The 20,018-nt window shown below is 40.9% G+C and overlaps 1 protein-coding gene across 8 annotated transcripts in view; it reads right to left on the reverse strand.

Annotated features, from left to right (window-relative positions):
- MCF2L (MCF.2 cell line derived transforming sequence like) overlaps positions 1-20,018 on the reverse strand; it is a 151,089-nt gene that overhangs the window by 40,196 nt on the left and 90,875 nt on the right. For all 8 annotated transcript variants that reach the window (XM_027743473.2, XM_027743470.2, XM_027743467.2 and 5 more), the window contains exon 3: positions 18,635-18,749. In XM_027743473.2, the coding sequence (XP_027599274.2) occupies positions 18,635-18,749 (115 nt within the window). The remainder of the gene's footprint in view (positions 1-18,634; positions 18,750-20,018) is intronic.

Raw genomic sequence — 20,018 nt, forward strand, 5'->3', positions numbered from 1 at the left:
TCTGGGTTAGGACAACACTGATAAACAACATCTGAGCACTTGTCTTTTAAGCCTGAACAACCCTTGCAGACAAACAGGGCTTTATATTAGCAATATGCTTCCCACTACAGTAAATTTCCATGATTTACTAAACCTTTCCCTCTTATTTATCTTCATTTAAAGAGTGAAAGGAGGAGAGAGATCCAGATTGATTTTAGCATCTTCCTGTTCCCATTTAAAGTTCCCACCATTTTAACCTTTAGTGACTGAGCGAAATAAAATTAAAATAGCAATCGTTTTCCACAATAATCATGTAGCAAAACAAACTCCCTGGGTACATAGCCTTAATGGGGATGAATGGAGTTAAAAAGATGCTACAGCTGTTCCCATAGGAGTTCATGTGTATTTTGGAGTGTATTAAGACTCTTAAAGAGCTATTTTCTCTGCTAAGTAGAAGTTCTCAGGAGCCCCGAAATGTCTTCATACTTCCTCAGAGGAAGCATAATCTCAGAGTACCAAAATGCAACATCTGTACCATATTTTAAGAAACTACTGACATTTCTGTGAAACATGCATAAAATTAAAGCCTCTGACAGAACATCAATTAGATTTCTGTCCAGGAGCACAGGATCAACTCATCTGGGATCCCAGGGACAATCTAGATGGCAGCTCCACACAGTTAATCACCTGCCTCAACATCTGGCAATAAGCAGAACTTAATATCATTATCCTAGAAAAATAAAAAGACAAGGCTTACTTAAGTGGAAGAATTGACAAAGGAAAGTGCATCTCTAAGATAGCCCAAAAGATGTCTTTAGCCAACCTTCTTTTTCCACTGGTTCAAATACGTTGTGTGGTTGCATGAATCAGTATGGGACTCCTTTCCAGGCTCAAACATAAGAGACAGGATTCCCCACTGCTGCCTAGACGAGACCCAGCGGCAAAGTCTTGAGCACCTGACTTCAAACCGTTAACACTCCGTTAATATAGACCGCTAAAAAAAATTTAAATGCTCTGTTCCAAACAGATCAAGGTGGGAAAAATATTTGTCATCTTGACAACAGTGTCTTGTTGCAAAGGCCTGGCTATGGAAACTGGGATCCAGTTCCAGCAAGTTGTAGGCAGGAAGCAACAAACCAAACTAAGACATTGTGTACAACAAAGTTGAGAACATTATCAAGACAACAAAGTCACGTATTCAAGAAAAGCAAATATTCAAAACAGGTCTGTTTGCCAATGCACCCTTGCTCTACTGACCTCTCTTTGCTGCCACACACATATCTGCATATGGAGTTATGTGACAGTTTGCAAAACCCTCTTGTTCTTTTAGGGCATAGGATGAATGGTGCTCTGGTAACAAGCACATATTCAACTTTTGCTTTGGATCTTGATTTAACTGTGAGTGCCAGTTGTCTCTCTTCCCCTAAGCCAAATTTATTACATTTTATCCCAATACTGATTTCTCCCTTCCCCCGATGTGGCTGAGAGGAATGCATTCTGGTCTCTGCTCTGCGTCTCAGCAAGAGCAGAGAGGTCTTGATCTTTTTTGGCATGCAACTGTAAGCCTGTGTAGGAAGGACTTGGAACTGGTTCATCCACTCATCACTGGTCATACTACTGCACCACAAAAGAGCAAGCATACAAGACATGGTGGTAGATCACCTTAGGAATGGTATTACCCACCCTGTCCACACAGCAGTTAGGTTTATGCTTGGGCATGCCACAAGGTTTGTGTGGACCAGCTCTTAAAAAAAAAAAATTAATCTCAAAATATACTGATTCTATAGACAACTATATAGAGTTGTATATAGTGCAGAAAAAGACAAGCTGGAGCTCAAACAGGTTCAGCATATACAAGGAGACAGTCCAGTAGTAGAAGCATGCTCTGATGGGCACAGCCTGTCCTGCTCATCAAGCCTTGCTCCAGTTGCACTGTACCCATCAGCTTAGCCCACATCTTCTGATACCCCTGTATCACTCTCCAATAAACTTGTCACCACCAACCACATTTGTCTCTCCCATTCATCCCTTCAACCATTCTAATTCCTTGCTGCCTTGACCCAAGAACAGTTAAAAAAGTAATTTTATTTTTTTTTAAATACTGTCAGGTCAAATGATCAAATCAGTTCTCACCCCACTCCTTCCTGAATGTATGGCCAGTCTTCGCGAATGAAGATTTGGGAAAGGTCATTAATCCTTCCAGCCTGCGCAGTGGATTTTTTAGGTGAGACACAGTGTGCGCTGAACTGAGCCTACCCTTTAATCCTGAGGTTCATCTGCCGGGGCTGAGCAAGCTTGGACAGTGGCAGTGAGGTCCTCAGGACGTAGGTTTGTTTAGAGTGACCTTCTCTTAGATGGATGGCCTTACAGGGCTGACGAGCTCCATCTGCCCAGGGGAGTTTTTCCCTGGCCGGAATCGAACCCGGGTCGCAGCGGTGAGAGTGCTGCAACCTAACCACTAGGCCACAGGGCTCCCCCCTTCCTGAATATTGCAGTCCCTTCATCCTCCAATCCGAGTTTCCCGTACCCTGTGTCCCACTCAATCTTCCAGTATCTTCCCTTGGGTGAACAATTTGGTCAGCTGTGGTCCTGCCTATGGAGTCAGGCAGTTTGCCTGCACTGCCTGCTTGTCAACAGGCGATACTCACATTCCACCCAACAGCTTTACTGTTCTCAGCCCTGGTAGTCAGACCTGGCTTTGGAGCAGCTCATCCTGCAACCACAGAGAAGCCCCTCTTCAGCCGCGGGATGAAGCAGGACATTTTTGACAACAGGCTTTTGACAACAACCTACTGAGCATCTGTGGCCTGGGAGTTAGGCAGATTTTTCTCAAGGTACTTCCTTGACACAAAGACCATCATTCTTCTAAGTGTCAAGTCTGAGTCCTTGACCAAAGGAAGGAGACACTTGAGCTTCTCAAACAAAGTTGTTTTAATGTTTGAAAAGCAGGGCAGATTTGTTACCTGGCATCTTAGGAACCACTCAGCTGTTTTGGCTGAACTTTACACCAAAAACTCAGGTGGGACCTCACAAATGGAAAGAAAATTTGCCAGAGTTGTAAATGACTGCAAATCAACCCTAACAGTGAGAAACAGCAGAAAACTTTAACAGAAGCACCTGTGTATTAAGGTTTCTTAACATTTCCCTTACAGCCTCCGTTGTCTTTAATGTATTAACTTGTATCCGGTGTACTTTCTGAAACATAATTTATATAAGCTTGTAATTCAAATTTAGTATTTCCTTCCTTTGTTTCCCTCCTAACATATGCAAAAAAAAAAACAACAACAAAAAAACCCCAACACCAAAACCGAAACACCAAAAAAACCAACATAAAACCCCCCACTAAAACTGAACGTCATGGGGTAAGCATTGTTCTTCTGTTTATTCAGCAGAACAAAGAACAGAACGTTTTTAGACAGGCAGAGAAACCATTCTTGCTCTGCAGGAAATGTGTCCAGCAAACTCACAAAGGCCAGGTCAGAAAGGTAGAAAGTGGGGAGCAGGGCCCCAGAGGACAGGAGAAAATGCATCAGAAGGTAGATTTTCTGCTTAGTCCCCTCTGTCCTGGGAAGCCAATGTAAAACCATTTGGAGGAGATGACAGTGAGGTTGAAGTACTTGCCCAACAAGTACCAAGTTTTCCACTGCAGAGCAGGAACTGAATTTTCCACTTAGTGACTCCTCAGCTTTAGATTATGGGGACACCCCCCTCTTTGTCTTGTTTGCAAGACATATGAGCTCATACACCTGGGGGAAAGGGTGGGAAAGCTTATAGTACATAGGACTGTGGAAGGAAACTTCCCTCTGGGGCATGTGGAAGCAATTACATAAATACCATGTGAAAGTTCCTTGCATTTCTCCAAGGTATGGGTGGTGACAACTACTACACAAATAAGTGTGCTTCTACACTGCTGTATGAAAACTGTTTGCATACATTGATCTCTATACAAATGGAACAAAGTAAATGTTCGGGTTCATGCCAGAGACTTGAAAATATCAAACCTTTGCATGTTTGAAATTCTGTACAGCACTTTCGGTTACATAATTCCTGTTTTCTAAAACTGAATTTCAGTCTTAAAGCTTTATTATTAAACAGTTGGCTTACATTACACTCAGGATTGTTCCCTACCTCAACTACCTCTGCCTGTACATACAAACGGACTAGAAATTCTTGCTTTCAATGGTTGAACACCTATTTTCATAGTAGGACTTCAGTAACATTCCATGAAGAATTACTGCACTGAGCAGAGCACCAAGGCAATGTCTGTGGCAGAACCCTGGTACCACCCATTTTTAAAGCTTTCTCACCCACTGCAGCTTGTCACTGACCATCAGTGTGCATCAGTGACATGCACACACTGTTTCAAGAGATGGGTGGTCCTGATCTTTTTTGGCATGTAACTGTGAGCCTATGTAGGAAGGACTTGGAATTGGTTCATCCACTCCTCACCGGTCATACTATTGCACCACAAAAGGGCAAATGTGGCAGTGAATCTGATGAGAAACTTGTTTAAACATGTCTTAAAATGGCTCTTTGTGGTCCCTTTGCAAACACGTGTTTCTTCTTCCCAACACCCCCCCACAGCAACTGTTATCTCCCATGCAGGAGTGTCCTGGGAAAAAGTGTCCTGAGGTGTCCCATTGGTCCTTTGTTTAACCCCTTCCTATTGGCTGTTGACCCTTTACCTGATGGTTTCTTTTGTGTGACCCTGAACTTGTGATTGGTTCCCCTTTGACCCTCCTAAAAGCCTTATAAACCCCTTCCCAACAATAAACTCTCTCTTGCCTCCTCTCCACGCCCGGTGTGCTGTCTCTGTGCCTGCCATGGAGCCACGTGGGTGCTGGGGGGAGGGGAGGGCACCTCTCCCCTCCAGGCTCGGGGCCTGAAAAACCCTGTCGCTGGAGTCCCCTTTCCCCGTCCCACAAGACGTCGGAAATGGTTCTTCAGACGGAGAAGGAACTAGAGCTGGGCTCCCCCACGTCGAGGATGGGGAAAGGGAAACCCATAGGCAAACATACAAGACATGGTGGTAGATCACCTTAGGAATGGTATTACCCACCCTGTCCACACAGCAGTTAGGTTTATGCTTGGGCATGCCACAAGGTTTGTGTGGACCAGCTCTTAAAAAAAAAATAAAATTAATCTTAAAAGTAGAGTTGTATGTAGTACAGAAAAAGACAAGCTGGAGCTCAAACAGGTTCAGCATATACAAGGAGACAGTCCAGTAGCCTGAGCACAGAGGTACCAACCACTGACCATCAAGCACTCCCATCATGCCCCCAGTGATAAAAATGTTTCCAGCAGATATCATTCTTTGAATTCAGAAGTCATTCTATATTCAGTCATCAGCAAACAAGCTAGAGTAATCACAAACAGAATTCTCTGTTACTTTGCTTAGGAACAGGCCATCGGAAACCAGACACTTCTCAAGTGAGGTTGTTGTTTCCCATGAGAAACTTTGCATTCCTATATTTTCAGACACTTCAACTGACCGAACCTGAGCTGCTTCAAAGATCACTTTTCCATCTCTCCTGTTGCTGCTAGGAATGATTTCCTGGGGAGTGGAGACAAGAAGTTTCTTAATCATCAGTGTTTCCCACATGAAAAAAATTATACCACTAATGCTCTGGCAATGAATGAAAGTAGAGAAGAGCAACCTCTTTAGTGGCCTTTATAAGCTATAGAAGACAGTCAATATGGTGAAGAATGTGATATTAATGGTTTTAACAAATAGAGATAAAAAATCTCCAGTCCAGCAACTATGAAAGAAAAAAATTCAGCTAAGCCCTGTGGTGACATTTCACATTACCAGTTTTATGCTGGTTTCCCATCAAGGAAAAGGGCAGGAACAATTCACCTGGCATAGCCTTGCTGCACATCTGCCCTCCTTCTGTCCCTTACACAGATAACCAAGACTATTCTAATCGATAATTAGCTAAGTCTTCGAGGATGCAGTTTTTTCTAGGGAAGAAGAATTTAATGGACTATGAACTTGACAAAGAAAAAAAAAGGTAAAATTCAACTTTAACGTTAAATAAAACCTAGACACTAAACAGTAATAAGACCTAGAGCAGTTTCATTTTCTTACAATTCTTTGTTTCAGAACCGGTCAATTTATCTACTTCATTCCAAAACAAATCCACCAGCTGGGTATTTTAAAAGAGAAAAAATATCATATTTGGCATGCTCCCCTAATTTTAAGAGGTATTCTACTTAATAATATTAAAATGGTTTTGTACTCAATTGGTCTTGAAGTATTTTGATCTTATGGTAGTTTCTTTCTCACGATCCAAAGTAAAACTAAAATTAAGGACTTAACATTTTAAACCACAGTCTCTAAGGAGAAGAAAGTAGACTCATGCTTTCTTGAGTAAATGATCAAAATAACATGATATATCACACTCCACTGATATTGCAGGCTTTTATAGCCCATAATACCAGCCTCACTGTAGAAGGTGCCTGATTAAATCAATTTAGAGATAGCAGGAACTGAAAAAGAACTATAAACCAGACATTTGAGCTTTAGGTTTTAACACAGTATCTAAGCTGAATAGTGCTTTGTAATGCCACTGCTATTACAGATCCTACTTACGTGTTTTCTAGAAACCTGCACTTAAATTAGTACTTGAAAGCATTTAACTGAAGAATAGTCTGGCAAATAAAATAATGTTATAATGCTTTCTAACACCAATGCTACAAATGATATTCCGAATCTGCAAGGTATCATATATGATATGTATGAAAATATATACAATCAAAGTGATTACACACCTAAGACAAGTTAGAAGTGTTCCAAAAGCTGGACAGTAATACCTTTCCACTAAATATGCTTGCTCTAAATTAGCAAACTTTAAAATTATATTTACTATTTTTATGACAGAAAATCTGAAGTTTCCATTGTTATTGAAATATCAGTGGCAAAAAAAAATCTGCAAAAAACCCAAATAGAATGAAATCATATTTCCAAAGATGGCTGTTATATAATTGTATATTGCTGTCATGGCATTTAACTGGTTAGACAGAAAATAGCAGTTTGGTGCCCAGTTCTGCCACAGATGTATGACTAACTGAGGTCAAAGAACATTGAACAAATCTGAGTACAGAGTTGTTCCTAACAAGGGTAGCATTTATTAACATCCAGATAAAGTTCTTTGGCTACCTAGCAGACCTCCTGAGCCCCCAAAGCAAACTGGCATGACATTTTGGCTCCCACTCCAACAGCGGACCTGTCATATTGTGATGACATTCACTTGCGATACAGTTCAGATTCCTACAAGAATTACTTTCGGTTGAAGTGCGTAACTGGTCTATCAGGTATCAGTTCTTATTCCAGCAACGTTTATGAGAAAAAACAGAAATTATGAGCGCACTCTATTTCTGCCACATGGCACTGCATATGAGGCAAAAATGCGAATGCAATGATTAAAAACTTCTGCATCGTTTCAGATACAATTAATATAATTTTGGCTTTAGTTTTTGTAACCTGTATCTCCTTCAGCTGAAAACACTGAATAAGTCAGCTAACACAGGAAGCACAGCTGGAAGGACATGTCCATCACTTCTGATCTCATTGAAAAACCATCCAGAGCAGACCTAAGGAACAGGCTCACCTAAAGCTTCCTGAGGTGCTGAATTTAAGGCTGGTGCTTGGTGGTGTGGGAGTCGCTGCACTGCACCTATCTCTCCATATCAAAATCTCTGGAGTCAGGAACAAAACTTGCCATCTACTCCTTACTACATTTAACTAGTGAGCACCTGTACTGTGTTTCAAGACGAAAGAAGGCTATTGTTGTATAAGAATTCATTTTATTTGATTATTGGGCCCTCTCACAATCAGCTCAATGAACTTTAACTGTGGAAGGAAAAACCTACCCAGCTCAAACTAAGACTGACCATTGTTCATGAAGAAATATAGGAACAATTTAATATAACAGTCAGAAATGCTGTTATACAAGTGCAGCCTCTAGTGGTCTGTATAAAATCACTGAATGCCAAGTAAAATTATTACTTATCAAGCTCCTAGCAGTAACAGCTGCATTTCACCCAACACAGCTGATACTGAGACACTCCACAGCAGAAGCACAACCTGTAAGCAAGGAGGAAGCATTTCTCATTGATGCTTATGCTTCAAAACTGATTTTGAAAGTAAAAACTGGTACCCCTGAAAAAAAAACCACAACAACCCCAAACAACTAAATCACTATGAATAAAACAACACGCACACTATTCTACAATCTAATTCATTCCCCACTGAACTTCTATGAATAGATGTATTTTTAAATGCACATTCAAAAAATCCACAGCATTTAGACCCTCTTTGCTTTGGTTTTGACAGTTACTGCCTTCACTTCAGAGAAACAGATGAAGTGGCACAGAAAATTAAGAAAATCTGAGTCTTTGTGTTGGAGCTGAAGCTGTAAAAGTTTCATCATTAGGCAAGGTTCAGATAACAAGTCTGATGCGTTTCCCTGCCTCCACTATGCACCTTTTTTTCTTATTTCTCCACATTCCATCTAATTCCCCCTAAATCTTACTTAGTGTACCACTGATAAAAACTTCCTCTTTCCTATCCTGTTATGCTTATTTTTGGTCTCAGTTATTACTTCATGCCCCAGGTATATCTGAAAACACTCAATACTGTATTGCAATTTTCTCGGGCTTGGGGAACCATCAGATAGACAAAACCATATTGTAGAATCTCTTGGCAAGCAGGCAAAGGAGAATTTAGATCAATGATGGGTTGTGAGGTGGCATAAATAAAAATGTGATAGGCAAGTGTTGTTAATTTGGTCATGAGGCAGAAGAAATGAGCAGAATCATAGAGCCTGGCACAGCAACATCATGGAAATGCCCTTTGCAACTTTATAAGCATAGGCAAGATAATTACACAGGATGTTGTGCCAGTGACAGGAGATCTTAAAAACCAGATAAACAGGAGAAAAAATAATAAGGAGAAAGCAACTTCAAAGAGCTTTGTCTAATGGGCTATTAATAATTCCAAACTTTGGAATTTTCCTCCAAACTTCACAACTGTAGCCCAGAAAGCCACGAGTGGTTCTGTGTATCCCTATGCCTGATCTGAAAATTCCTCAGTCACCAGAGGACTGTGACAAGAGCTCACTGCATCTGCCTCCCAATCAAGAACCTGCAAGGAAGATGGGCTATTATTGCAGAGGTACTGTTGATGAGGCAAGTGCCAACTCACAGGCAAACAAGAGAGCTGTTCTCCAGCCTTGGTCCCAAAGGCAACCAGAGGTCTTTATCCTGCACAGCAGTAGGTCCCCTGAAATTGTGAGATACGAATCCAAACGCGATTACTTGAGGTACTTCTGTCTCAAGTGCTGCTTGTGTTCCTCAGCCAAACAGACAGCACAGGTATTTACACCAATTTATAGCACACACAGTCACACTTCTCTCTTATCTCCCCGCTCAGTGGCAGAGATATCCTCCTTGATTGGTCCCTATAGTTCCTCTTTATCTCCTGTGCTACTTTAGGTCCTCAAATCAGTCTCTCTTCCACTTTCAAGCCAATTCCTCCTTAAAATAAAAACAAATGACTAGAACACAGTAATACTGGCTACATTCCATCATATATGCTGACCTTCTTTCTGCTCCAAAAAGCTTATGCTGTTGAGGGGGGTGGGGGGAAGCTGAGGGAATGTAGCCAGTGTTAAAAATAAGAACTAAAGTGTCCAGGCATCATCATCTGCCTGGGCCCAGACATCTGCTTATACCACATGCACTGATTTCCTTTCCATGGGACTCATTATCTTTTTTATGGTAACTTCATAGAATGGCTTGGGTTGGAAGAGAGCTTATAGATCATCTAGTTCTAGCTGTCCAGAACTTCACAAGCCTTATCCCACCAAGGAACTAAAATCAGAGCGACCTTAATGCATTTTTGCAGGTAAAAGAAATATAATTTAAAAAGTTGTTGCTAAGTGTGTGAAATTAAATAAAATAAGGGGTTTTAAGGAAGAGTTCTAATTTTCTAAATGGAAAACACAGTGTAATTTCTTCAGGTCACACAGAGCTGCTTTTGGAAGGACTGACTGAAGAAAGACAACTTTGAGGACTCATTTAGACTTAACTACAGATGGCTGAAGTAGGTCATGTTATCCTGCAGGGGCAATTAAGGATAAATAGGTCAATAAAGGCAAAAGGGCTCCGTGTCGGTTTAAACTTTAGTAAATTGAGCAACAGAAAGCCTATGCAATCCTCATTTTAGAGCTATTAAGTCCAACTCCACAAAAGCCTCTTTACACCTATTCAGAACTATGATATTGGAATATATTTCCAGGACACTGCCACAATCATTAATGCCACTGCACAAAGTATTGGCACAACCTTACTGGGAATGCTGCATGTTTTGTTTTAGAACGGTGCCTTTACACTTAAATAGGGAGTTAAATTCTCTGAATTTAATCCTGAAGTAACAAAAACTGTGTGAGGGTCCAACATTTTAGTAATTAACTTTCATAATTTTACAGTGCTTAAAATTTACAGACTAAATTTACCACTGGACAGTGTGTGTCATACATACTATTCAAATCATCTAAACCCTGAAAGTATAAATGGGATTTAAAGACTATAGAGACTTTGCCTGTACAGGGCTGACCTTTAAAACAAATTTAAGGCATTCATAAGGTGGACACCAAAAGCAGTGTAATTTGTTCCAAACCCAGTAACAATTCAAACTCTAAGTAACATTTTGGGCTTTAACCTAATCTTGCCAAAGTATGTATCTGACACAAAAGCTTTGGACTACCACCTAAATTTAAGATAAAATGCTCTTACTTCAAACCTAAGACTTTACATTTCCTGTCTGCTTACAGCAACATATGGCATTTACAACTGTTTGGCAGCTGTGCTGAGAAAGGAAGGGTACACACAGCACGACAGCTTTTGCTGGAAATCCTGGGATGTTCTCACTGACAAATTTGAGGGGCTGCCAAGGTAACAGCAGGGTACAGGTTCCATATCTTCAGCCTGGATTGTAATCCAACAAAGAGGAGAGCATGGAAATTAAGCACAGCTGACAGAAATAAACTCTGAAGCTGCAAAGCTGTTGCTCAGCATATCAGTATGAACTGTCAGGGCATTTGTTTTTTGGCACTTCTTACCCCATACGTGGTGATGTTCATCCCTGGCACTCTATAAAACAGAAGTGGTTAACTCTTAGCTAGTGGTGGACTGCCCATTTAGTTTGCAGATAAATGAAGAAACACATGAAGTTACCCTCTCACACTGGCTCTTCATAAGGTCTGCTGGACCCTGACAGACTTACTAGCTCAAAACACAGCATTACCCCAATACTGCTGCCTCTGCTTTCAGAGCCCAGTGGTGGATCTGTGCTGAGGAGACTGGCCATGCCCAAGCTGTGTGAGCCCTGTGCTCTCCAGTGCCCTTTGCACTGAGGTTTGTTAGCTCCAGCAACACCCATGCCACGTTGAGGCATGTTCTCCTGGTGCCTACCTAAATCCACCCTGTCATGCTTTGCTGTGCCCACACTAGTGAAGTCTTCTCATATCTGAACCCACCGGAAGGCTTAGCACAGACACTTCCCTTTCAGTTTTCCAGTGCTGTCCCAAACTATGGGGAGCTGTTATAGTAAACAAGGAAGGGTCTACCAGAAGCATAGCAAACCCTAACACTGAGCTTTCAAACTGTTAGACATCAACACTTTCAGAGGTCATCTCGTTCTGTTCCATTACTTGGACAGGATGGCTCCCTAGTTCCCCCACACCGGACAGCACCACAAACAACAGGATTTCTTAGGAGGCCACATAGTGCTCAAGCATTTGTAAACCATTGGGAATCTCAAAGAAGGGGACGCTCTCCCAGGCAGGAAACTGACAGGGACAGCTTTCAAAACAGGAAACTGCCGAGCACACCAAGATAACCTGAGTTATGCTCAAGATCATGCATTCGGACAGAAAGGCATTACAAAGACAAGCTGTACAAGGCTCTGGCTGAATGCAAGTAAAAAAAGCCTGTGTATTGTATTTAATCGGCAGTGTGGGACTCAAACAGGCCATCAAAAACTGTTCTGAATTTTCTAATCTACACTATTTCCTACTTTTCTTGAAAGGAACTTTGTGTTTAAGATTCAGTTTTACACTTCTAAAATATTAGCTTTCCAATCACTTGTGACCATAAGAATTTTAGCTTGCTTCAAAGATGAACCTATATGAGCAGCAAAGCATTAAAACTATACTCTTTTGTTCTCATAAACAGCACATTGTTTTCAATTTGCAGTAGAAACTGCTAATTAACCAGAAGCAAAACCATATGTTGAAAAATCCTGTCTGGTTTTGGTTTGTTTTTTGTTTTGGTTTGTTTTTTTTTTCCCCTACTGCAATTATCTATTAATTTCTTTTGGACCTAGTTCTCATTCTACAACACACATATGGTAAATTCATATACTAACAATGTGTAAACACTTAAGTTAATAAAATACATTTCAAGTAACAGTTGTGATGGAGTGAAGTATGAATAACACTTGCTTTCGGGGTATACTGCAAATCTTAAAAGTTTATTTAATATAGAAAGAGGAAAAAATACTTTCAAAACAAAGGAACAAAGAAGAGAACACTGAATGCCCTGAAATGCAATCTTAAGGGTACAGTTGGCAGCTATTTCAGGAGCCTTTTGCAAATCTGAATGTAATATTCTTCCTTTAGCCTTGGTAAATTTGGAATGTAAAAGGTACATTCCACATGTGCCTCTCCCACTATGCAGTAAGAATGATGGGCACTGTGTATGGGGGCTGTCAGGTTTTTACTTAGCTAAGAGATGAGACAACCTTGTTCTCAGTGGTCATCCCCAAAAGATTCACAGAGTGAAGTAACAGGAGTCATTCTTCTCTGCAGAAGGAGAATCAGACCAGCTATATGGACATTTTATAATGTCCTCAAAACATCCCAAATAGATGCAAGATTTGGCTCACTGTCCTCTACTGAAATAGAGTTGAATTCAAAGATCTCACATCTTATAGTCACTGAATAAAGTAATATCTGTAAAGAAGTAATTCCATTGATAAGAACTATTAATTCCTGTGGATCAATACTTACACATAAATGATTTGTACCAATTCAGCATTTTAGTTAAAGTACTCTTCCTAGAAAGTATTGCCTTACATACTGCCATAGTTCTCCTTGTTTTGTCCTGGGTAGCATATATATCTTTCTAAGAGAATTCTCACCTTTTTAATAAAACTTTGTCTTATACTTCAAGTATAATGAAAAAATATTATCTGTTAAAAGGAAAAACCTGCTTCAGAAGTATTACACATATATCTTTACAACATCTATTTCACTACCAAAACAGCAGTTATAAAAGGATTAGCCGTAATCTTCCACTGTCCATTGTACTCATCCTTAATACATCATTTTTTCCTGACAAAGCAGTGGTTTTTCAGTACATCCTATGTCAATAAACTGTACTGAATATTTTGAGATTATTAAAAACCATATGTTAGACATCACATTTTATCCAGCCATCTATAGAACAGGAACTTACCTTGCAACATTAACAACACCCACCTGAAGAATATGGTTCAGCTCTCTGCTTAATGATATGCAGCTGCACCAGGGTTAACTGAGTATCTTTAAATTGAGATGAGGTATTCCCTTTCCACTGTATCCTTTCTTACAATCCTCATGTATCAGGCATTTACACATCTGAGCACATACTAATAGCTCTCCTGTTTGGACTTTTCTACTCCATGGTCATCTAAGTTAGTAACATGCAACTTTCAGTAGTTCTATTCCTAAATGCGAGGTGCCTCATGAGATATTTAACTCTTCATGATTAAATTTCACTATGAAAAAGATAAGAGAAAGTTCACACAGAAAAAGCTTGTGGAACTCAGTATTTAGATAATATAGAACAAGTATGCAGTGAGAGGTGACAAGGTCATGTTTATCTATAAAATTAGAAGGAATAATAAAGGTAGGTTTAAGAGGTTTCAGTTTTTCCTTTTTCAAAGTTGTAAGCTAGTCTTCTTTCACTTGGAAAAATCTTGAAAACCTGATGCTAAAACCCACTGCTAAGATTTATTATACCAGTAAATATTTTATTGGGTGAACTCTACTGAAGAGCACAGAAAGGTCCTTTCTTATGAGGCTCTTAGTAACTCCTCACTGTCATCCCCACGAAATATTATTTCCCTTAACATGTGACTGCAGGCAGTCACACAATGAGGTTTGAGTTACTGCTGCCAACCCCTTACTGTAATCTTGTATGGGGCCAAATAGCACAAGTAGTTTTCTGAGGAACTGTTGTGGCACCAGACATGTCTCTGTTCTACAGGGCTTTTCACAGAAAAGTCCATTTCTCCTCAGTCAGTCAGAACAGCCCAAAGACAGAGTTCAGTATCTGATAAACTAAATAACAATAGCCTGGGAGAACAGTCCATGCATAAAAGCTGTGGGCTCCATTTCTATCCTTTCTGTAATTCTGTACTCCTTACACCTCTTTAATCAGCTTACAAACTAAGAAAAATTATTAACCAACTGCCTCCACTTCCCTCAAAAGCAGCTTCCAAATCATCCAAAACCAGCATTTGAACACTCAGATAATAGGAAAAATCCTATCTTACAACACCTTTAATAGCACTAGAAATATCTCAATTAAAGAAAAATTGCATTAATGCCCTTCTTAGGCTTATATGCAGCCAATAACTTATCATTCACAAAATATACTTCATAAGGGGATGCATGCTGGCATCCAGCTAGTGTCATTTCTGTATCATAGAATCAGCTGGGTTGGAAGGGACCTCCGAGATCATCAAGTCCAACCCTTGATCCACTACCGCTGCGGTTACTAGGCCATGGCACTGAGTGCCACATCCAGTCTCTTTTTAAAAATCTCCAGGGACGGAGAATCCACCACTTCCCTGGGCAGCCCATTCCAATGTCTGACCACCCTCTCTGTAAAGAAATTCTTTCTAATATCTAACCTAAACCTCCCCTGGCACAACTTGAGACCATGCCCTCTTGTCTTGCTGATAGTTGCCTGGGAAAAGAGAGTAACCCCACCTGGCTACAACCTCCTTTCAGGGAGTTGTAGAGAGTGATGAGGTCTCCCCTGAGCCTCCTCTTCTCCAGGTTGAACAGCCCCAGCTCCCTCAGCCTCTCCTCATAGGACTTGTGCTTGTAGTTTTTTATTCCTATAAGCCTGCACAAGGGCTTACAAACACAATTTTAAACAGTAAGCTTCTCACACTGCTAGCAAAGACATGATGGATATCGTAAGGCCTTTGAGATTACAGCAATTCTTAGACACGAAAAGGCCACAGGTTTATCACTACCTTAACAGTAGCATTATTTTTACAAGGTTTGAAACTGAAATGTTATCACCTTAAACCTAAAGAGTTGTTATATTCACAATAGTTAATACCTTCACATCTAGCCAGCTGGGCTATCTCCCTTGTTTACACAGAACAGTCATCTCTTTCTAAATAATTATAATTTCATCATCATCATCATCCTACAAGAACAGCCAGACTTAAGGAATGACCTTTTCTGGCTCAATACCTATAGAATAATTTTTGTCAGGTAGAGGCAACTAACAAGAAAAACCTCCAGAAAATCTGCTCTCAGACTTTTAATTAGTAAAAATGTGCTCCTGTCAAACTGGTGTGCTGGGATGCTCTCAGTGCTCCTCCCCTGCACCAGACGCTGTTTGTTCTGATCAGAATTTCTCACATGAACCCCACTCTGTGCAGAAGCTCAATGGGTGACCATAAAGTGCACCACCAAGGACTTTCAAAAGGAGAAGCAGATGTGAATTTGGTATATAATTATTTGCAATAACAGTATCCATGATACCATGAAGGGATGCTCGGCACCATGCAGTTTAACCAACACAAGGACAAACAAAGAAAATGCAAAAGTTGGCTGTTGGCTTCACAGCTCCATTCCTTGCTAAAATAGGATTAACAAGTACATCCAGGAGGGCACTGCACAGTGCTGTGCTGTGTATAACCAGGATTCCCTCACAGTGAGCAGGTCCTACAAAATAATTAACAGGAAAGCCCTTTACAAGAACACTACTATTTCTCTTCATGCACGTACAGAAAACAAAAGCATACACGTGCATTAAGGACATCTGCCATGACTAGTTCCAAATGTGAATTCAGCATGGTCCATTCTGAGCTGCTCTGAATGCTATCAGCAAAAAGAATGCAAAATGCAGCCCCCACTGCCATCTCCACACAGCCCTCTGGTTGGTGGGAATGGTGGCTGTTGGGCCCAAACAGCTTTCCCTCCCCAAGCTGAGCAAGCCCTGCTCCTGTAGTCTCTCCCTGTACAGCAGCTCCAGCTCCCAACCACTGTGGGGACCCCACTGGACTCACTCCTTTTTGTGAACCCCCACTCCGTGGTAACTCAGAGCTGAGCCCAGTGTTGCAGGTGGGGCCTGGAGAGAGCCAGCTAGTAAATCCCTTGCTGTCACCTACTCTTTGTCATGCTCCTGCTGGTGCAGCCCTGGGGCTACCAGCCTTCCCTGCTGGCTCATGGTTGGCCTACTGCTCACCAGGACCTCCAAGTACCTTTCAGAAGAGCAGCCTCACAGCCAGTTTAGTTCCCAGCTTGCACTCTTGCAGGTGGTCAGTCCATCCCAACCCAACTCAGCATTTGTTGTTGCAGAATTTCATGAGGTTCCTGTCATTCCATACCTCCCACCTGTCTAGGCTCCTGTGAATGGCAATCCTTCCTCAAGGGTACTGGCTGGTCCACCAGTTTCTTGCATACACACTTGATGAGGATGCACTCCATCTCCTCCTTCAGATCCTTGCCAAGAACATCAGGTAGCATGAATATGTATGGTTCCCTGAGGAACTCTGTCTCCAGACAAAACATGAGCCATTAACTACCTCTCTTTGAGCTGAATGATCCAAGCACTTTCTTACCCCACCCAGCAGCCCACCTGCAAAAACACAGTAACTCAAAGTGGACAGAAGGGTGCTGGGGGAGACTAAGTTGAAGATCTAGCTTAAGGAGAGGCACAAGACATGCACACCTTCACCTCATTGATGCATCCAGCAACTTCATCACAGAAATAGGCTGGTCAGGAACAATTACTGTTGTTTAATTCATGCTGGCTACTCCCCATAACCTTTTTCTTTTATGTGCCCAAAAGTGTGTTTTAAGAGGACTCACTCCATAATTTTCTCACAGATCAAAGTGAGGTTAACAAGCCTATAGTGCTCCAGATCATTATTCTTGCCCTTCCTGAACATGAATGCAATATTTACCTTTCTTTGGTCATTATGGTTTATCTCTGATCTCAGAAACCTTTCAAAGATGATAGAGAGCACCATTTCTATGACAGTGGTCAGCCTCCTCACCCCTCTCAATGTAAGTCATCTTATCCCAAAGACTAGATTTGGGTCAAGATTTCTCAAGAGATCCTTGATTTGATCCTCACTGATTTCTTGTCATTCTCCTCCTTGAACCCTCACTCTGAGCACATAGGCTGGGGTGACATTGTCAGAGAAGACTGAAGTGAAGAATTCAACTGTCTCAGCCTTCTTTGTGTTGGATGCTACTAATATACCCAGTCCATTCAGCACAGGTCCACATTTTCCTTGCTTATTCCTGTACTGCTAAAGCAACAGAAGTTTTTTTTGGGTGGTCCTTGATGTCCCCTTTTTCTTGTCCCTCAGGTCCAGATGTGCTTTGACTTTTCTGACACCATCCCTATGCGTTTGGACAATGTATCTATATTCCTCCTTTGTATCCTGTCCCTGCTTTCACCTCCTGTATGATGCCTTTGTATTGCAGCTCAGTCACAAGTTCACTTTCGGACAGTCGGGTCAGTCTCCCGTTACGTCTATTCATATTCCAGGACATACCATTCTTGTGCTTGGAAAATGCTGTCCTTCAAAACTTGGCAGCATTCCTCAACAGATTATCTCTTCAGAGCTGCCTTCCATTGTATCCCACCTACCAGTTCCCCGAATAAGCCCAAAATCTGTTCTCTTGAAGTCTACAGTCTGTACTTTGCTACTTGCCTTCCTCACCTACATCAGGATTTTGAACCCACCATTTCACTCCCCAACCGACCGTCAACAAAAATCACAATGTTTACTGAGAAGCCCATTGATAACACTACCATGTCCTCTAAGAAAATCAGGATTTTCTGGGCCTGCTTAGCACCCTCAGGCAAAACTTTGGAAATCTACAAAGACCTTACATTCAACTGAGTCAGGGAAACGCAAGTGGTGACGACAAACTTCTGTTTGTAGTTATGGAGTATTCCCTCAGTGAGTAATATCTTGAGTAGTATCCAGGAATTAGCATGTTCTGCCAAAATTATATGTTTTCAATTAAAACACTGAATATATTGTACTCCAAGATACAATGAAGACACAAGAGGACAACATCCATCACAGAATCTATATCCATACATGCCAGGAAGTAATCTTCTGATGAAATATAAATACCATTATATAAATAATTTAGCAACTACATTAGGCAGCTAATGTAGTTGTAGCACTAATCAACACTTACTGAACCTGCACCAATAGGCTGCATTTTCCTTTTCTTTAATTAAATGCCAAGTCGATCTTTACACCATCATGTAAGGGACTGAATGTGAAGAGTCACTTAGCAGATAAAAAGTTATTTTCTTCTAGACAGGTGCTCACCTTGGAATGCTTGTCAGGTAGGTCAGGACATTCTGGAACTCTTTTTCAGGGATCTCACTGAAAGCTGGATAGTCTGGAAAGGTGATAACAGGGCAGCCATCTCCCCCTCTTCCACCTACAAAGGAAACAAGCAGCAAGCATGTTTACATGCACATTCCTTTACCTAGACTGCAATTTCCCAGGAAAGAAACTGCTGTATTTAATTTTTTTCTCTCTCTTTTTTCTCCCCTCCTTTTGTGCAGACCTCATCAGCGTGGACATTGTTTATTCTGAACAGTGTATTCTTTAGAGCTTACAAAGTTCGAAAGGAACTTGTTAAACCACATTCATCACAGTTTTTTTCTGTACGAATGTCTTGGCTCCTGTGAACGAAGTTTTGACACCAGATGGCAGTGCTTCTTTCTTTTGATAAACGCCAACTGCATGTAAATATAACCCATCTGGAGAAAGAAATGAACTAATTTAGGAAAAAAAATGTTAATTCGGAATTAAGTAGGCAAATTTCCATCTTAAACTGAATTCAACCTTCTTACTAGTTTGAACTCATTCATGCAACACCCCCTTTACCCTGCCCATGAGGCTGCTTTGCTTCCAGGATGGTCTAAAAGAAAGGAACCGAACATTAAAAGAAATGGATGTAGGTGTTTCAAATGAGATTTACCATTCTCAGCTTATGTACAAAAGGTAAAGCAGAGCTTTTTTCACAGTACCTATGCTACAGTAGAGCTGCTGCTGAGCTACGTATCGTTATCTCTATCTTTTCTGGCATTTGCAGCCCTGGGTAGAATTAAAAACCACAATGCTTCTTAATGTACTTCGCACACATTTTTACATGCAAAATGTAATTATTTCTTTTTAAAAGCAATATTAATGTTTCATGGCTTAAACAGGTATATTTTCATAAACACAGGTAGGACAAGGGGCTTACTGAGCTCTAGGAACTGCATGAAATTAACAGTTTGGGGGTGATAAGAACACGTTGCTGGGAAGTTATCTTTGCTTCACACTTCAAAAAGAGAAGAAAAACAATGAAAAATTACTGTAGGAAAATAACAAGGTTATTTTAGCCTTGAAATCCAATATTTGGGTAGAAATCAGCTGTAAACTGTATTTGCAACACCAATCATGAGAACAACAGTGATTTGTGAAGATTACAGTGTGCTTTTTTGGCATCTGGTTACCAGCCTATTCCTATCTGATAAATATTTGTTGGGGCTGCGACTTTGTATGGATCTATGCACTCACTTCATTAGTAGCACTCTGCTGGTTTTGTTTGGATTGCTTCTGTTTGGATTTAATATCCGTAGGGATGGGAGTTTGCAGCTGAAAAATTTGATAACTCCATGACAATGATTGTTGTAAGTACTGTGTGACTGGCTGCTGG

This window comes from Pipra filicauda, unplaced genomic scaffold (genome assembly GCF_003945595.2).
Source record: "Pipra filicauda isolate LSUMZ 115617 unplaced genomic scaffold, ASM394559v2 scaffold115_size4368891_pilon, whole genome shotgun sequence".
Taxonomy (NCBI): domain Eukaryota; kingdom Metazoa; phylum Chordata; class Aves; order Passeriformes; family Pipridae; genus Pipra; species Pipra filicauda.